General features: G+C 44.4%; 1 protein-coding gene across 1 annotated transcript in view; it reads left to right on the forward strand.

Moving 5' to 3' along the window:
- Positions 1-15,107, forward strand: part of trpm2 (transient receptor potential cation channel subfamily M member 2) — a 130,461-nt gene that overhangs the window by 18,257 nt on the left and 97,097 nt on the right. The window contains exons 3-4 of the mRNA XM_033024204.1: positions 649-822; positions 13,092-13,180. Of these exons, the coding sequence (XP_032880095.1) occupies positions 694-822; positions 13,092-13,180 (218 nt within the window). The 5' untranslated portion in view covers positions 649-693. The remainder of the gene's footprint in view (positions 1-648; positions 823-13,091; positions 13,181-15,107) is intronic.

A 15,107-nucleotide genomic window follows, 5' to 3' on the forward strand; every position in this document is an offset into this window, starting at 1 on the left:
ATTCAGTCATGGCTGATCTCTGCCTCCTAATCCCATTTCTGCCTTCTCTCCATCACCCTTGACACCCTTCCTAATCAGGAATTTATCTATCTCTGCCATAAAAATATCCACTTGGCCTCCAAGCCCTCTGTGGCAATGAATTCCACAGATCAACTACCCACTGACTAAAGAAGTTCCTCCTCACCTCCTTTCTAAAAGAGCACCCTTTAATTCTGAGGCCATGACCTCTGGTCCTAGACTCTCCCACCAGTGGAAACATCCTTTCCACATTCACTCTATCTATGCCTATCATTATTCTGTAAGTTTCAATGAGGTCCCCTCCTCAACCTCCTAAACAAGCGAGTAGAGGCCTAGTGCTGTCAAATGCTCAATTGCCGTTATTTAAGCTGACATTTAAAATGCTTGTAAATTAGTTTAGTTGATGAAATTCACGTTGATGAATCGATTGGAAACGGTTATTTAGTTGTACAACATTCTTAGGAAAAGTTATTGCCATATCTGTATCAAAAAGCATTGTACTTACTGCAAGGAGGACTAGTGTAGATGGGACATGTTGGTCATCATGGGCAATTTGGGCTGATGGGCCTGTTTCCACGCTGTATGACTCCATGACTCTGAGCTAATCCAAAGTTCTGTTTCTTCCTATAGGACTGGCAGCTGACATGGACTGAGAAGATAACAAAAGTTATAAACATGTCATCTACTAACAAACTGTCTCCTCTGGAAGCTGGGAAGTATGGGCAAAGCATAACCTTTCATAGCAGCACCATTGTAAGAAGTCCCAGTTTCATCAAAAGAGTGAACAGTTCAGCAACGGAACAGGTAGAGTCTTTAGCACAGTGTGAATGGACAAAATATATTCTTACAATTTTTTCTTCCATGATCCCAAAGAGATCTCTAGGAATGGGGAATTTTTCATTTTAAGCAGTCACTATCAAGCCAGCATCTTCCAAGAAAGATGAAGTCCATGATCAGATACATGAATTAGATCAGTCTGAAGAAGGGTTTCGGCCCGAAACGTCGCCTATTTCCTTCGCTCCATAGATGCTGCTGCACCCGCTGAGTTTCCCCAGCAATTTTGTGTACCATGAATTAGATACATTGGATGCAGCCTTCTCATTGTCTTCTTAAGATGTCCCTTGGTACAGAGAATTACTCGATTCCACTGCAGTTCTGTGGGCTCTAAAGTCAATTGTGGGACCTGCCGATTTAGTTACTAGTAGGGCAGGAAGTGCTTGTTGGAGTGGGTAAGTGGGTAATTCAGGAGGATGCACTCCTGCAGTTTATATTGGGAGCACACTGAAGCCAATGCTGTCAAGAATGATCAGGTGAACCAACTCAGCAACTCCTACAACTAGGCAATTAATGAATGCCTCCTGACTCTAATATGGGCCCTGGCTCACTCTAATATGGAATCAGCACAGTTGTGTCAGCTCTACATTTGTATATAGGCCAACACCGGAAGGTCCAAATGAGAGTCAAGGAGGAACATTGCTGCCTTTAAACACTGAATTTTAAAGAGATTTTCATGGGTAACTTCCATGCCAGAGTTAGAAAACTCTCAGACTTCCAGAAATGTACGATTGTCAAAGGAGTGGGGAATGTCATCTTTGTGAAATATTTTATTAAATATGTATTTGTAAGGCCTTGTGGAAAACACCCCAAACTGTTATTTGCCAGATTACAACGAGCATTACAATATTCCTGATGCAAATGAAGGTAGACAAATCTCCCAGGGCCAGATCATTTATATCCAAGGACACTGTGGGAAATTAGAGAAGAAATTGCAGAATCCCTGGCAGAAATTTACGAGATGTCATTAACAGAAGAGGTGCCAGAAAACTGGAGGGTGGCAAATCTTGTGCTTCTATTCAAGAAGGGTTGGAGGTAAAAGACTGGAAATTATAGGCACAGTGAGCATAACATCTGTAGTTGGAAAGTAGCTGGAGAGTACTCTGAGGGATAGGATATACATGCATTTAGATAGACAAGGGCTGATTATGGTCGTCAGTATGGTATTGAGTATAGAAGTTGGGAGGTCATGTTGCAGTTATAATAAGACGTTGGTGAGGCCGCATTTAGAGTATTGTGTTCAGTTTTGGGCACCATGTTACAGGAAAGATGTTGGCAAGTTGGAAGGGTATAGAGAAGATTTTGAGGATGTTGCCAGGACTGAGCTATAGGGAGAGGTTGAGCAGGCTGGGTCTCTAGTCCTTGGGGAGCAGGAGGCTGAGAGGTGTATAAAATCATGAGAGAAATAAATCGAGTAGATGCACATGCCCAGAGCAGGGTAATCGAGAACCAGAGAATATAGGTTTAAGATGAACGGGGAAAGATTTAATACGAATCTGAGGGGTAACATTTTAACACAAAGGGTGGTGTGTGTATGCAATGAGCTACCTCCAGAGGAGGTAGTCGAGGCAGGGACTATTGCAATGTTTAAGAATCAATTAGACAGGTGCATGGATAGAACAATTTTGTTGTTGTTTTTTTTTGTTTATTTTATTAGAAGTTAATACAGTACAAAGCAGTACTGTGGAACCTAATCTTAGGTGCCAACTATGTCATACCATAATCCATTCTATGTACAACCTCTAGTTTTATGTTTTGAGAAGGAAGTAAGCAAGACAAGAAAAAGAAAACAATAGAAAGGGGGAAAAGAGGAAAAATAGATGGTAGAGAATAGAAAAACGTGAAGTGTGTGTATAAAAAAAAGAAAAAGTGGAAAGTAGAAATAGGTGAGAAGGCCCCTTAAAAGAGAAATTTTCAAATCTATATTCGGAGATGTAGATCTATCCACGGCATGAACTGAAATCAGCAATCCTTGTGGTACCGCTGCATCACATGATTCCAAAAAGTCGATGAAAGGAGACCAACTCCTTAAGAATTGGTCATATTTATCTATTAGTCGGAGTCTCATTTCTTCAAGGCGTGCTATGTCCATCATATTCCTAATCCACATTTTAACAGTTGGTATGGTTGTATTGTTCCAAAATTTAAGTATCAGTTTCTTTCCAATTATTAACCCATAATTAAAAAAAACAGTTTGGTCTTTATTTAAATTGATATCTTCTACTATTATTCCAAATATAATCCATTCCGTTTTAGGTTCTATTCTGGATTTGAAAAGCTTTGTAAATATATCAAATATATTGCTCCAAAATTTATTCAACTTTGTACATCCTACAAATGAATGTGTTATATTAGCGTTTTGAAACAAACATTTATCGCATCTGGGAGAGACGTTTGGATAAAATTTATTTAACCTCGTTTTTGAATAATATAGTCTATGTAATAATTTGAATTGAATTAAATTATGTCTTGCATTAATAGAACAATTATGTGTGTTCATCAGAAACTTTTCCCATCTATCCTTCGAGATCTTTATCATTAGCTCATGTTCCCAATCTTCTCTTAGTGCTTCTGTTGAGGGTAATTCTCTATTTAATATATTATTATAAAAGTATGATATTAGTTTTTGTGAATCAGCCTTAATATTCATTGCTTCTTCTAAAGGGTCTAAAAATATAGTTTGAAATCTATGTGTATATTTCTTCATAAAGTCACATACCTGTATATATTTAAAATATTGATTATCCTTCAGTTTAAATTTAAATTTTAAATGTTGAAATGATAACAGTTTGCCCAATTCATACATATCCCCTACTTTCCTAATCCCCAGTCTATCCCATTGTTGATATGTGTTGTCGATGAGAGATGGTTTGAATGCGGGGTTGTTCAATAGTGGGGTTAGTACTGATAGATTATTTAATTTCAAGGATACTTTATTTGTTTCCAAATTCTTATTGTATTGTGAATAATTGGGTTCTTATATATTATACTATTCAATTTTATCGGTGAGAGCAAGATCGTTCCTATATCGTACGGATAGCACTCCTCTTTCTCCATTCTTATTCACTCCAACTGCTGAGTGGAACTATCCAACCAGTACATTATGTTCTTAATATGCACTGCCCAGTAGTAATACACAAAGTTAGATAATGATAAACCCCCAACTTCTTTAGGTTTGCCCAAATGCTTTCGTTGAATTCTGTGTGCTCTGTAATCTATCTATCTATCTATCTATCTATCTATCTATCTATCTATCTATCTATCTATCTATCTATCTATCTATCTATCTATCTATCTATCTATCTATCTATCTATCTATCTTACTAAAAGTCTGTTCTTGACCGGTTTTGGCCATCTGTGCTGCGATTTCCGAGAGAACGCCGCCACCTACGGCCGTCATTTTTGGCCATCTTGCTCAGAGCCCCCCTCCGCCATATGTGTGCCAAGGGTTTTTCCCGTCGATGAAAAATGACAGAGATATTAATGATTTTACAAAATTCCCCATTCTCTCTGCTGCCCCTGCTGGCGGCAGGGGGGAGGGACTATAAAACCAGGAAGTGGTGTGCCTCAATCAGTGTCTGCAAGCTGGAGGAAGGCAGAGCGTCACGTTTCTCTGACCTGTGAATAACACTGAACACATGTCTACTCAAATGTAAGTGTCCTTAGTGGTTCTAAAACGCTTGCAGAATGTGTCTATTGGTTCTAAAATGTTTGCAAAAAGTGTTTATTGGTTCTAAAATGTTTGCAAAAGGTGTCTCTTTTGGTTCTACAGTGAATGTGTCTTTTTTGGTTCTAAAATGTTTTTTTAGGTTCCCCCCCACTTTCCTCTCCCCCCCTTTCCTCCCCCCCCTCTCCTCTCCCCCCCTCTCCTCTCCCCCCCCCTCTCCTCTTCCCCCCCTCTCCTCTCCCCCCTCTCCTCCCCCCCCCTCTCCTCTCCTCCCCCTCTCTCTCCCCCCTCTCCTCTCCCCCCCCCTCTCCTCTCCCCATCTCCTCCCCTCGCCTCTCCTCTCCCCCCTCTCCTCTCCTCTCCCCCTCTCCTCTCCCCCCCCCCTCTCCCCTCTCCTCCCCCCCTCTCCTCTCCCCCCCCCTCTCCTCTCCCCCCTCTCCTCTCCCCCCCTCTCCCTCTCCCCCCTCTCCTCGTCCTCCCTCTCCTCTCCCCCCTCTCCTCTCCCTTCCGCCCCCTCTCCTCCCCCCCTCTCCTCCCCCCTGTCCTCTCCCCCCCTCTCCTCTCCCCCCTCTCCTCTCCCCCCTCTCCTCTCCCCCCCCTCTCCTCTCGCTCCCCTCTCTCTCTCCTCCCCCCCCTCTCCTCCCCCCCTCTCCTCTCCTCCCCCCCCTCTCCTCTCCCCCCTCTCCTCTCCCCCCCCCTCTCCTCTCCCCCCTCTCCTCTCCTCCCTCTCCTCTCCCTCCCCCCTCTCCTTCCCCCCTCTCTTCCCCCCTCTCCTCTCCCCCCCTCTCCTCCCCCCCTTTCCTTCCCCTCTCCTCTCCCCCCTCCCCGCCTCTCCCCTCCCCCCTCTCCTATCCACCCTCTCCTCTACTCTCCTCCCCCTCTCCTCTCCTCCCCCCCCTCTCCTCTCCTCCCTCTCCTCTCCCCCCCTCCTCTCCTCTCCCCCCCTCTCCTCTCCCCCCCTCTCCTCCCTCCTCCCCTCTCCTTCCCCCCTCTCCTCCCCCCCCTCTCCTCTCCCCCTCTCCTCTCCCCCTCTCCTCTCCTCCCCTCCCTCCCACCCTCCCCCCCCTTCCCCCTTCTCTCTCCCCTCTTCTTCTCCCCCCCTCCCCTCCATCCCCTCCCCCACCATTCCTCCCCTAAACCCCCTCCCCTCCACACACCCCTACCCCCTTCCACCCTCCCTCCCCCTCCCTGCTCCCCACCTCTACCCCTCCCCTCTCAGCACACCCTCTCTCACACCCTCTCTCCCCCCTCTCTCCCCCTATCCCCCCTCTCTCACCTCCTCCCCCTCTCTCCCCTCCTCACGTCCATCCCCTCCCGCACACTCCCTCCCCTAAACCCCCTCCCCTCCACACCCCCTACCCTCTTCCCTCCACGCACCCCCCTCCCTGCTCCCCACCTCACCCCCTTCTCAGCACCCCCTCTCTCTCCCCCTCACTCTCACCCTCTCTCTCTCCTCCCCACCTTTCCCCCCTCACCCACCCTCCCTCTTATCCTCCTCTCCACCCCCCTATCCCTCTTGCCCCTCTCTCTGTGTCTCTGTCTCTCTCTCTGTCTCTGCCCCTTCTCTCTCTGCCCTCACTCTCTACCCCCGCCCGCCCCCCCGCCCCTCTCTAGATGTGACTGCAAGTTGGGGGCTATGCGTCAATAGATAGGGTGGTTATGGGGTAAAAGGAGCAAATTAATAATATTAATATAATATCAAGGGGGTAATTAGCGTGAGTGCGGGGGGGGGATAGTTAGTGTGTGTGACGCTGCGTGCCGCCTCCCCCCCCCCCCCCCCCCCCCACAACCGCACGTTGGGGGAACAGACCCAACGGGTCTGCACTTGGTCTAGTCCCATATAAAATTAGTGATAGTAGAATCTAGTTTTTTGAAAAAGTATTTTGGAATATATATTGGGATCGCTTGAAACAAATATATTAATTGTGGTAAGAAAGTTATTTTTATAGCATTAATTCTACCTATCAATGAGAGTGGGAGCGTTTTCCAAAATTTAATCATATCATTCAGTTTATTTAATAGTGGCATAAAATTGGCACTAAATAATGATTTGTGTCTTCTCGTAATTTGAATACCCAGATACTTGAATTTTTCTGTTGCAATTTTGAAGGGTAATTTTAGTAAGTGTCTCGAATCCTGTGGTTTTAAAGACATAATTTCGCTTTTATTCCAATTTATTCTATATCCTGAAAAAGAGCCGAATTCCTCAATTAGTGTTAATAAGGTGGGTATACTCGTTTGTGTATTAGTAATATATAAAAGGATATCATCAGCGTATAATGAAATTTTATTCTTTGAATCCTTAGTCTTCCCATTTTTCAGTGAGTTTATTATTTGTTTTATTTCTTCACTAGTAATCCGTGCTCCTAATTGCTCTTGTTCTAAACTATCCAATTTTGGGAGATTGCAATTATCTAAAAAATTTGTAATTTTACTAACATCTGTATTTATTTTAGATGTATATAAATTATGATAAAATTGGGCAAACCTCTTATTAATATCCTTTGGCAGTGTTAGAAACTCACCCTTATCCGATTTAATTTTAGTGATAGTTTTTTCCTTTTCTTGTTGCTTCAGTTGCCTCGCAAGTAATTTATGTGGCTTATCCCCAAAATCGAAGTGTGCATGTTTTGTAATTTGGAATAATCTTATTACTCTTGCCAATAGTATTCTATTGATTATATATTTCAATAAAGTTATCTTATTATGTTTATCTATGGTTGGGTCAGTTGCATTGTCCAGTTCTAGTAATTTTATTTCCTGTTCTATCCGCCGAAGTTCTCTTTTATTTTCCTTATTTTGAAAACTTTGGTAAGAGATTATGACGCCGCGAATATATGCCTTGAAGGTTTCCCATAATAGCGGTGCAGAAATACCCGGCGTGTCATTTATTTCGAAAAAAAAATGTGTTTGTTCTTTTATATACTCATAGCCCTGCGGGTCATTTAATATGTGTGCGTTGAATCTCCAAAAAGGTTTTATACCTGGCATTCCCTCAATTTTAAGTATAAAAGTCAATGGTGAATGATCAGAAATAATACTATTATGATATGATGGTTTATTCGTATACGGGATTAATTTTGTGTCCATGAACTGATGAGTAAAATGAATATTCCCTACCACTTGGATTTGCTATTCTCCAAACATCAGCTATGTTGTTATTTTTTATATAAGTATTTAAAAATTCACAGGTCTTAGTCTTAACAAGATGCTTCCCTACCTTTATTGGTTTATCTAAGTATGGGTCTATAACACAGTTAAAATCTCCCCCCATTATTATATTTTGATAATTATGCTCTGCGATTAAATCTATTATTTTCTTTAAAAATTGTGGGTTATCAAAATTAGGCGCGTAAATATTTATCATAGTTAATGGTGTATTGTAAATTTCTCCCGTGACTATAACGTATCTTCCCTCTTTATCAGATATGGATTTCTTTAATTTAAAAGGTATACCCTTCCGAATTATAATGGCCGTGCCTCTTGCTTTAGAGGTGAATGAGGAGTAATAGGTTTGACCTATCCAGTTTGCCCTTAATCTGATCTGAGTTTGTTGTTTCAAATGTGTCTCTTGTAGGAAAGCAATATCCATATTTAATGATTTTAATTGTGCCAGAATTTTACCCCTCTTAATTGGCTCGTTCGCACCTCTGATGTTCCAACTACAGAAAGTGAGACCTCCGATATTTATTCGACTATTATCTTGTATTGGCTATTATTACCAGACTGTATGATTCATGTGATGCAGCCAAGTACCTCGGAATCCCGATTCCAGAGTTGTCCTTCATAATTTCTGCAGTAATTTTACATCTCCTGACACTATTAAACATAATTAAGGGAAAGAGAAAAACATAACATAAAGTGTACATAAACATTGTTAATTCATACAACACATAATAGTGAATAAACAAAAAAAGTGAGTGTAAGTTATCAAAAAAGCGATATCTTACAAAAAGGCCACCAATGGTAGCTAGGATTGTTTTTAAATTGACCTCCGTCGATGAGATTATGCACTGGGCCTTACCCCCCTATTAAAGTGTGACCCAACGTTAGTCGGTTCCCTCTAGTTGTAACCAAAATTATCATATCAGGTCAATTAATAGCTGAACAGTTTAAAATAGAGTAAAAGAGAAGCTAGAAGATTTGGACTAAAATAAAAGTAATTATGGGTTAAAGTACCTCGTCAATAATTACACTTTTCATTAACTTGTATGTTAGTTAATTCATAATTAGTATTTAAAATATATGTCTAACCTCCCCCATCCTTCCTGCTATATAGTTAGTCGTGTTAGTATAGTACATTACGCCTTTAACGTTAGTTGAGTTTATTGTGCGTAAGTAGTTAATTAGTTAGTTAGTTATATGTTATGTGTGTAAATAATAGGTCATATAGTGTGGGACAGATGCATCATATCATGGCCATTTCAAAAGGGGACAGTCTCATAGTTCTCAGGGCTGAAGGACTTGGCAACGAGCCTGCGACCTTGAGCTTCCATCTGTGCTTTCAGTTCAGAAATTTAATTCGGCCTCTGTTTTTGAAAAACACATTCTTGCCAGATAAGCCTGTCTGGTAACCGTCTGAACAGTTCTAGTGTCTTAATTGAAACAGAAAAAACAAGTTCCACAGATAAAATGGCTATTATTCTGTTCCTCCTTGAATTTTGTTTAAAATCTCATGGGCGTATTTGCAAGCAGAGTCCGGGTCCATGAATGAGCGTTGCTTGCCGTTAAACGAAATTAGCATTTTCGCTGGATAGATCACGCCATAACGAACTTCAGAATGTCCATATAAAATACTGCTTGCCCTTTTAAACTCGCGTCTTTTTGCCAGAATTTCCCGAGGATAATCCCTGTAGAATCGTACGATATTATCAGCGAATGTAAGATTTTCTCCATAGGGTATCTTCTTATGGATAGGACAGGTTTAAAGGGATATGGGCCAAATGCAGGCAGGTGGGACTAGTGTAGATGGGACATGTTTGTTGGTGTGGGCAAATTGGGCAGAAATTATGTTTGGATTGTTATGAGAAAACACCAAACCATGAACAATTTCCTTATTAAATTGCAAGAAATCATGGGGAACATGGGATACAGTGTTAGTGTTAGTAAGTAGCACTGAGGTGCAAGATCCATGATGATTTTACTAATTATGACATGATCTGCACTATAATTTGCTTGAAATAATTTTAAGCCATCATCTGTAATAAACTGGTTCGGGATCAACCTTTCAATATTTATTTTTTAAATATTTAGTGTTTTCCAAATCAAATTGTAATTATCAAGAACTAGACTAAGTGGGACCTGCTGGCTCTGTCACACAGGAGGCTTGGTCCCCCAACACAATATTCCACCACTCACCCATAGCCCCCAACTGCACAGGCGCAGCTCATTTCCCCGCATCCCTAGCACTCTCTCCCCCTCCTCTTCACTCTTCCTTTTCTTTCCCCTCTCCTCCCCCCCCCCAATACCTCCCTCACCTCTCTCCCCCTCTCCTTTCCCCTACCATCAGTCTCTCCCTCCCTCCCTCCCCCATCTCTCCCCTCCCTACCACCCTCCCATCCCCCTATTCCCCACGTCCCCTACTCCTCACCTCCCCTACCCCCACTATCCCTCCTCACCTCCCCTACCCCCACTATCCCTCCTCACCTCCCCCACTGCCATCCTCTCCCTCTATTCCCTATTCTCTACTTCCCCCACTCCCCCCCCTCTACTCCCCCCTCTCCCTCTATTCCCCCTCCTCCCCACTCCTAAACTCCTCCCTCATCTTTACCCTATCCTCCTACCCTCCTCCAATCCCTCCCTCATCTCTCCTTTTCACTTTCTCCATAAGTCCTCTCACCTCCCTACTCCCCTCCTCTCCCTCTATACCCTCTCCTCCCCCACACTCCCTCCTCACCTTCCAAGGATCTCGAGGTTGCTGCTCCTCTCCCTTCTTGTGTGCCCCGGAGGAGCATCAGCCGTCGGCGCTCTTAGAGCCAGGCCTCCAATCCTCGGCTCGGCCCGGAAGAACCAGCAGCTACGGAGAGAAGGGGGTGTGGGGGTGTGGGGGTGGGGGAAGAGCTCGGAGAAAAGACGGGGGAAGAGCCATGCTGGAGAGGGGGGCATCACGGGGAGGGGGGCAGGAGCCAGCGAGGGGGACCAGAGGGGAAGGGGCTGGAGCTGCGGGGCATTGTGATGGTGGTGCGTTTGTGACTCACAGCGGGCGCTGGATGCTCTCCTCCGCTGGGATCAGACTCTCTGCTTTCCATTTGGCGACATCTCCGACTCCGCGCCGGGCCGGGCCGCTTCTGGTCCCTCCGAAAATTGTGTCCGATTGGAGACTCCGCCCGCTACCCGCAGCGTCCCTCTACTCCAGTAAAGACGCGATGGCGCAGGAAGGGGCGGACCATCCCGGGGAGTGACAGGAGAAGAGACCAATCCGCGCGACGCTGACTGACAGGAGAGGAGATCGATCTGCGCACATGCGGTATTTACAATTTTTAAACCTCGCTAGCTTTTACAATATACTACAGATCGGAACGAAATTAGTTGCACTCGCAGCACAGGAGAATGGTGAGTGAGCTGATAAAAAATTGTAGTGCTATCGCGTACCGTTTTTGCACAAATACGAAAAACCACGCTAGCCAGAAGTGCACAAGATCAGAGTTTTAGTTATGTACAGATAGTACAAATTTACCTCCAAATAAGCACTACTCAACATTAATTTGTCTTGGTTTGGGGCCACTACTTTCAGGCCAATTTGATTGTGAACTTTAAATGTTTCTAAATAAAGGTGTTGCAAAGTCTAAATTTACATAATTTGTGTTCACCTGTTGTACTGCACACTTCACTACACCTCACCCCTACAACCTTTCCCCTGACTTGGTCATTTCAGCTTCTGGTTCGATCTTCTGAACATCAATTTTTGCATTTTTGGACCTGCTGCAGAACCAATAGAAATTGCAGTGTCAATGTAGTAACCTAGCATTGATACTTTGAAACTAATCAACCCATGTACTGAGCTTCAAATCCTCCAGATGTGTTTGCACTGTAAGTAAGTAAGTTTATTGGCCAAGTATTCACATACAAGGAATTTACCTTGGTGCTCCGCCCACAAGTTACAACATGACATACAGTGACAGTTACGAATGACTCAGAAAACACTAAACATTTATAATAATAAAACATTAATGATAAAACACCATTGATCAAGCACGTGAACCAACAAAATACCAGATCAAAGAGAGGCTACAGATTTTTGGCGCACTCGTTTTTATGTCTGGCTGTGGCAGCTTTGACAGTCCGGAGTCGCCTTCCAGAGGGAAGTGATTCAAAGAGTTTGTGGCCAGGGTGAGAGGGGTCAGAGGTGATCTTGCTCGCTCGCTTCCTGGCCCTTGCAGTGTGCAGTTCATCAATGGAGGGAAGGTTGCAGCCAATAACCTTCTCTGCTGATCGGAGGATTCGCTGCAGCCTCCAGGTGTTGTGCTTGGTGGCTGAGCCAAGGTGATGGAGAAGGTGAGAACAGACTCTACGATGGCCGTGTAGAATTGGACCATCATTGCCTGTGGCAGATTGTGCTTCCTCAGCTGCCGTAGGAAGTACATCCTCTGTTGTGCCTTTTTGACTGTGGAGTCGATGGTAGCCCCCCACTTAAGGTCCTTAGAGATGATGGTTCCCAGGAAATTAAAAGACTCCACAGATGTGACTGTGGTGTTGTTGATGGTGAGTGGGGTGAGAGGAGGGGGAACTCTCCTAAAGTCTACAATCAATTCCACTGTCTTAAGTACATTGAGCTCCAGGTTGTTGCGATGGCACCAGGACGCCAGCTGTGACACTTCCTGTCTGTAGGACACTTGAAGACACCTAATTACCTGCAATGCTGCTTTTCAATCTAACATTCATAGAATATTTGGCCAGGTCATATCCAGCTTCCCATAAGACATGGTAAAATTAAGTTTGATGTGTGAATCATTGCACTCTGGAGGCACTAAGGCAAGTGTGTACGTCCCTCTGGACTAGCTTGCACTATGACTGGGTTTGAACAGCTGTAAATTATTTAATTTGAAGCTACCAGATTTTGTATTATTTTACTATTTTACTATTATTTTACTGGCTATGCACATAGAAGAGGAAAGGGAGGGTAGAGGGATAGAGGGAAGGCATAGGGAATGGGTGGTGGAATTTGGAAAAGGGAAGGGGTGAGGAGAGGAAAAGGGGTGAGAAAAGAAAAGGAGAGTGAGGGGATGGAAGAGCGAGAGGAGGAAGGGAAAAGGGAGAGGAGGTAAAAGGGAATATGGGATGGGGGGAAAAGGAGGGGTGGAAATGGGAGGTGCAATGGAAACAAGGAGTAGTAAGGAGAGGGCAAAAGGGAAGGGAGAAGGGGAGTGGAAGTGGAGGGGGAGGGGGATCTAGGAGGGGAAGTGTAGGGAAGTGTTTAAAGGGACGAGGATGGGGAGTTGGGAAATGGCAAAGTTATGGGGTGGAGGCAGATGCCACCTGGTAGCAGGTGGAGGTAGGCTATTGACAGCAGTCCACTGGTAACTCTGATCTCACAGTATGTGATATTCCTCCATTTTTTTGTCATTTGCATCAGACCCACTTTAGAAAATGGATACAGGAAAACCTCAGGAAAAAGTCTTGCGCCTACTTTGTGGAAAGCGAAGACGTGCCAAAGGCCACAAGGTAAGAGGAGGCTTGGGGAAAGAGTGGTCAAGTATCCTGAGTTTGGGATATGATGGAACCCAGGGACAAATGTAGGGTGCGGGGAGATGGGAATTGGAGTCAGTTGCATTTTGGGGTTATCTCTAATCAGGGCCACTGTGGGTGGAAACTGCTTGTGACAGAGTTGTCTGATTTTGGCAGCTGCAGCTGCCTTCTGTTCCTCAGTTGGATTAACTTTGCTTTGCCTCAATTTATACATTTCCCCTCAGCAACAAGTCACCATGCCAAATTATGATATGCCATCTTACATTGTCTTAATATTCAACGGCTCTGCTGAACATTTCTGCATCAGCCCTGAACCTGGCCTGAAGAGCGTTCATATCCAGTGCTATCAAATGTACTGGCTGGTGGTCCTGGGAATTATATAGTCAGTTAAAACCCAAGCCACTTGTCCAGTTATTGCAAGACTTAGAGCAAAAATAAAGAATTCATCAACGTCCCCTAGACACTATCAACACTTTACTGGCCTGCACTATTACTGAGTTTGAACAGCAGCTGTACAATTTTTGGTTGGGATCAAAGAGAATTATTATTTTTATATATGATCTGATCCCCTTTTTACCAGCATCAAGGTCTGAGTAGTTGGGCAAATGCAGGGTAGTTTAGTTTAGTTTAGAGATACAGTGCGGAAACAGGCACTTCGGCCCACCAAGTCCGCACCGACCAGCGATCCCCGCACATTAACGCTATCCTACACACACTTGAGATAATTTACACATACACCAAGCTAATTAACCTACAAACCTGTACATCTTTGGAGTGTGGGAGGAAACCGAAGATCTCAGAGAAAACCCACCAGGTCACGGGGAGAGCGTACAAAATCTGTACAGACAGCACCTGTAGCCGGGATCAAACCCTGTTCTCTGGCACTACAAGTGCTGTAAGGCAGCAACACTACCGCCGCGGCACTGTGGCCGCCATGGTTCAAGGAGTTGAGGGGAATTGTCCAGGAGTAAATCAGCTTTCCAGGAGTTTAGGGGATTTGAGAGAAATATTGAGATGGCATACTGCCAACATTTGCTTGCTGAGTTTTCAGAACCAATCAGGATAGTGGCACAGCTTTGCAACACTGTTCCCAAATGACAATGTCCTGCATGGGCCAGTGACCAAAAGGTTAGTGTCCATGGGATCCAGTTAACATCCTAGTGATCTCCTCTGCACTCACTCTCGCTGTATAACATCTTTCCTAAAGAGTGGTGACCAGAACTGCATCCATCTGATGTCAGACCAATATTTTATAAAACTGGAGCATAATGTCCATTTTCTTATTTTCCTGCTCTAGGAGGCAAGGGATGATGATATGTTGGATGCAGGGGCTGGTTGGGTGAAATGTGTGGATTGGGCAACTCTGCACTTGTTGTGCCTGGAGGGAAGGGGCGCGAGAGCGGAACTACGGGACATAGAGGAGACACACGCGAGGGCCTCATCTATGACAGAAAGTTGGAGCCCATTTCATCCAGCAGCCTCCACATCCAGCACATTATCCTCCGAGGTTTCCACCACATCCTAAGGGATCCCACCACTAATCACATCTTTCCATCTTTGATCCTTTCCACCTTTTGCTCGTTCAACAATTTCTTGGTTCACTCATCCCTTCCCATCCAAGCCGCCACCTCCCCAGATATTCTCCCCTGCAACTGCAGGAGGTGTAACACCTGTCCTTATACCTCACCCCTCAACTCCATCCAGGTAACCCGACAGTTCTCTCAGGTTAGACAGAGGATCGACAGAGGTTAGTCAGAGAAAAGACTACAAAAAGTAGTAAACACTGCCCAGTCCATCATCGGCTCTGACCTTCCTTCCATCGAGGGGATTTATCGCAGTCGCTGCCTCAAAGCTGGCAGAATCATCAAAGACCCACACCATCCTGGCCACACACTCATCTCCC

Source organism: Amblyraja radiata, chromosome 7, assembly GCF_010909765.2.
Source record: "Amblyraja radiata isolate CabotCenter1 chromosome 7, sAmbRad1.1.pri, whole genome shotgun sequence".
NCBI lineage: Eukaryota > Metazoa > Chordata > Chondrichthyes > Rajiformes > Rajidae > Amblyraja > Amblyraja radiata.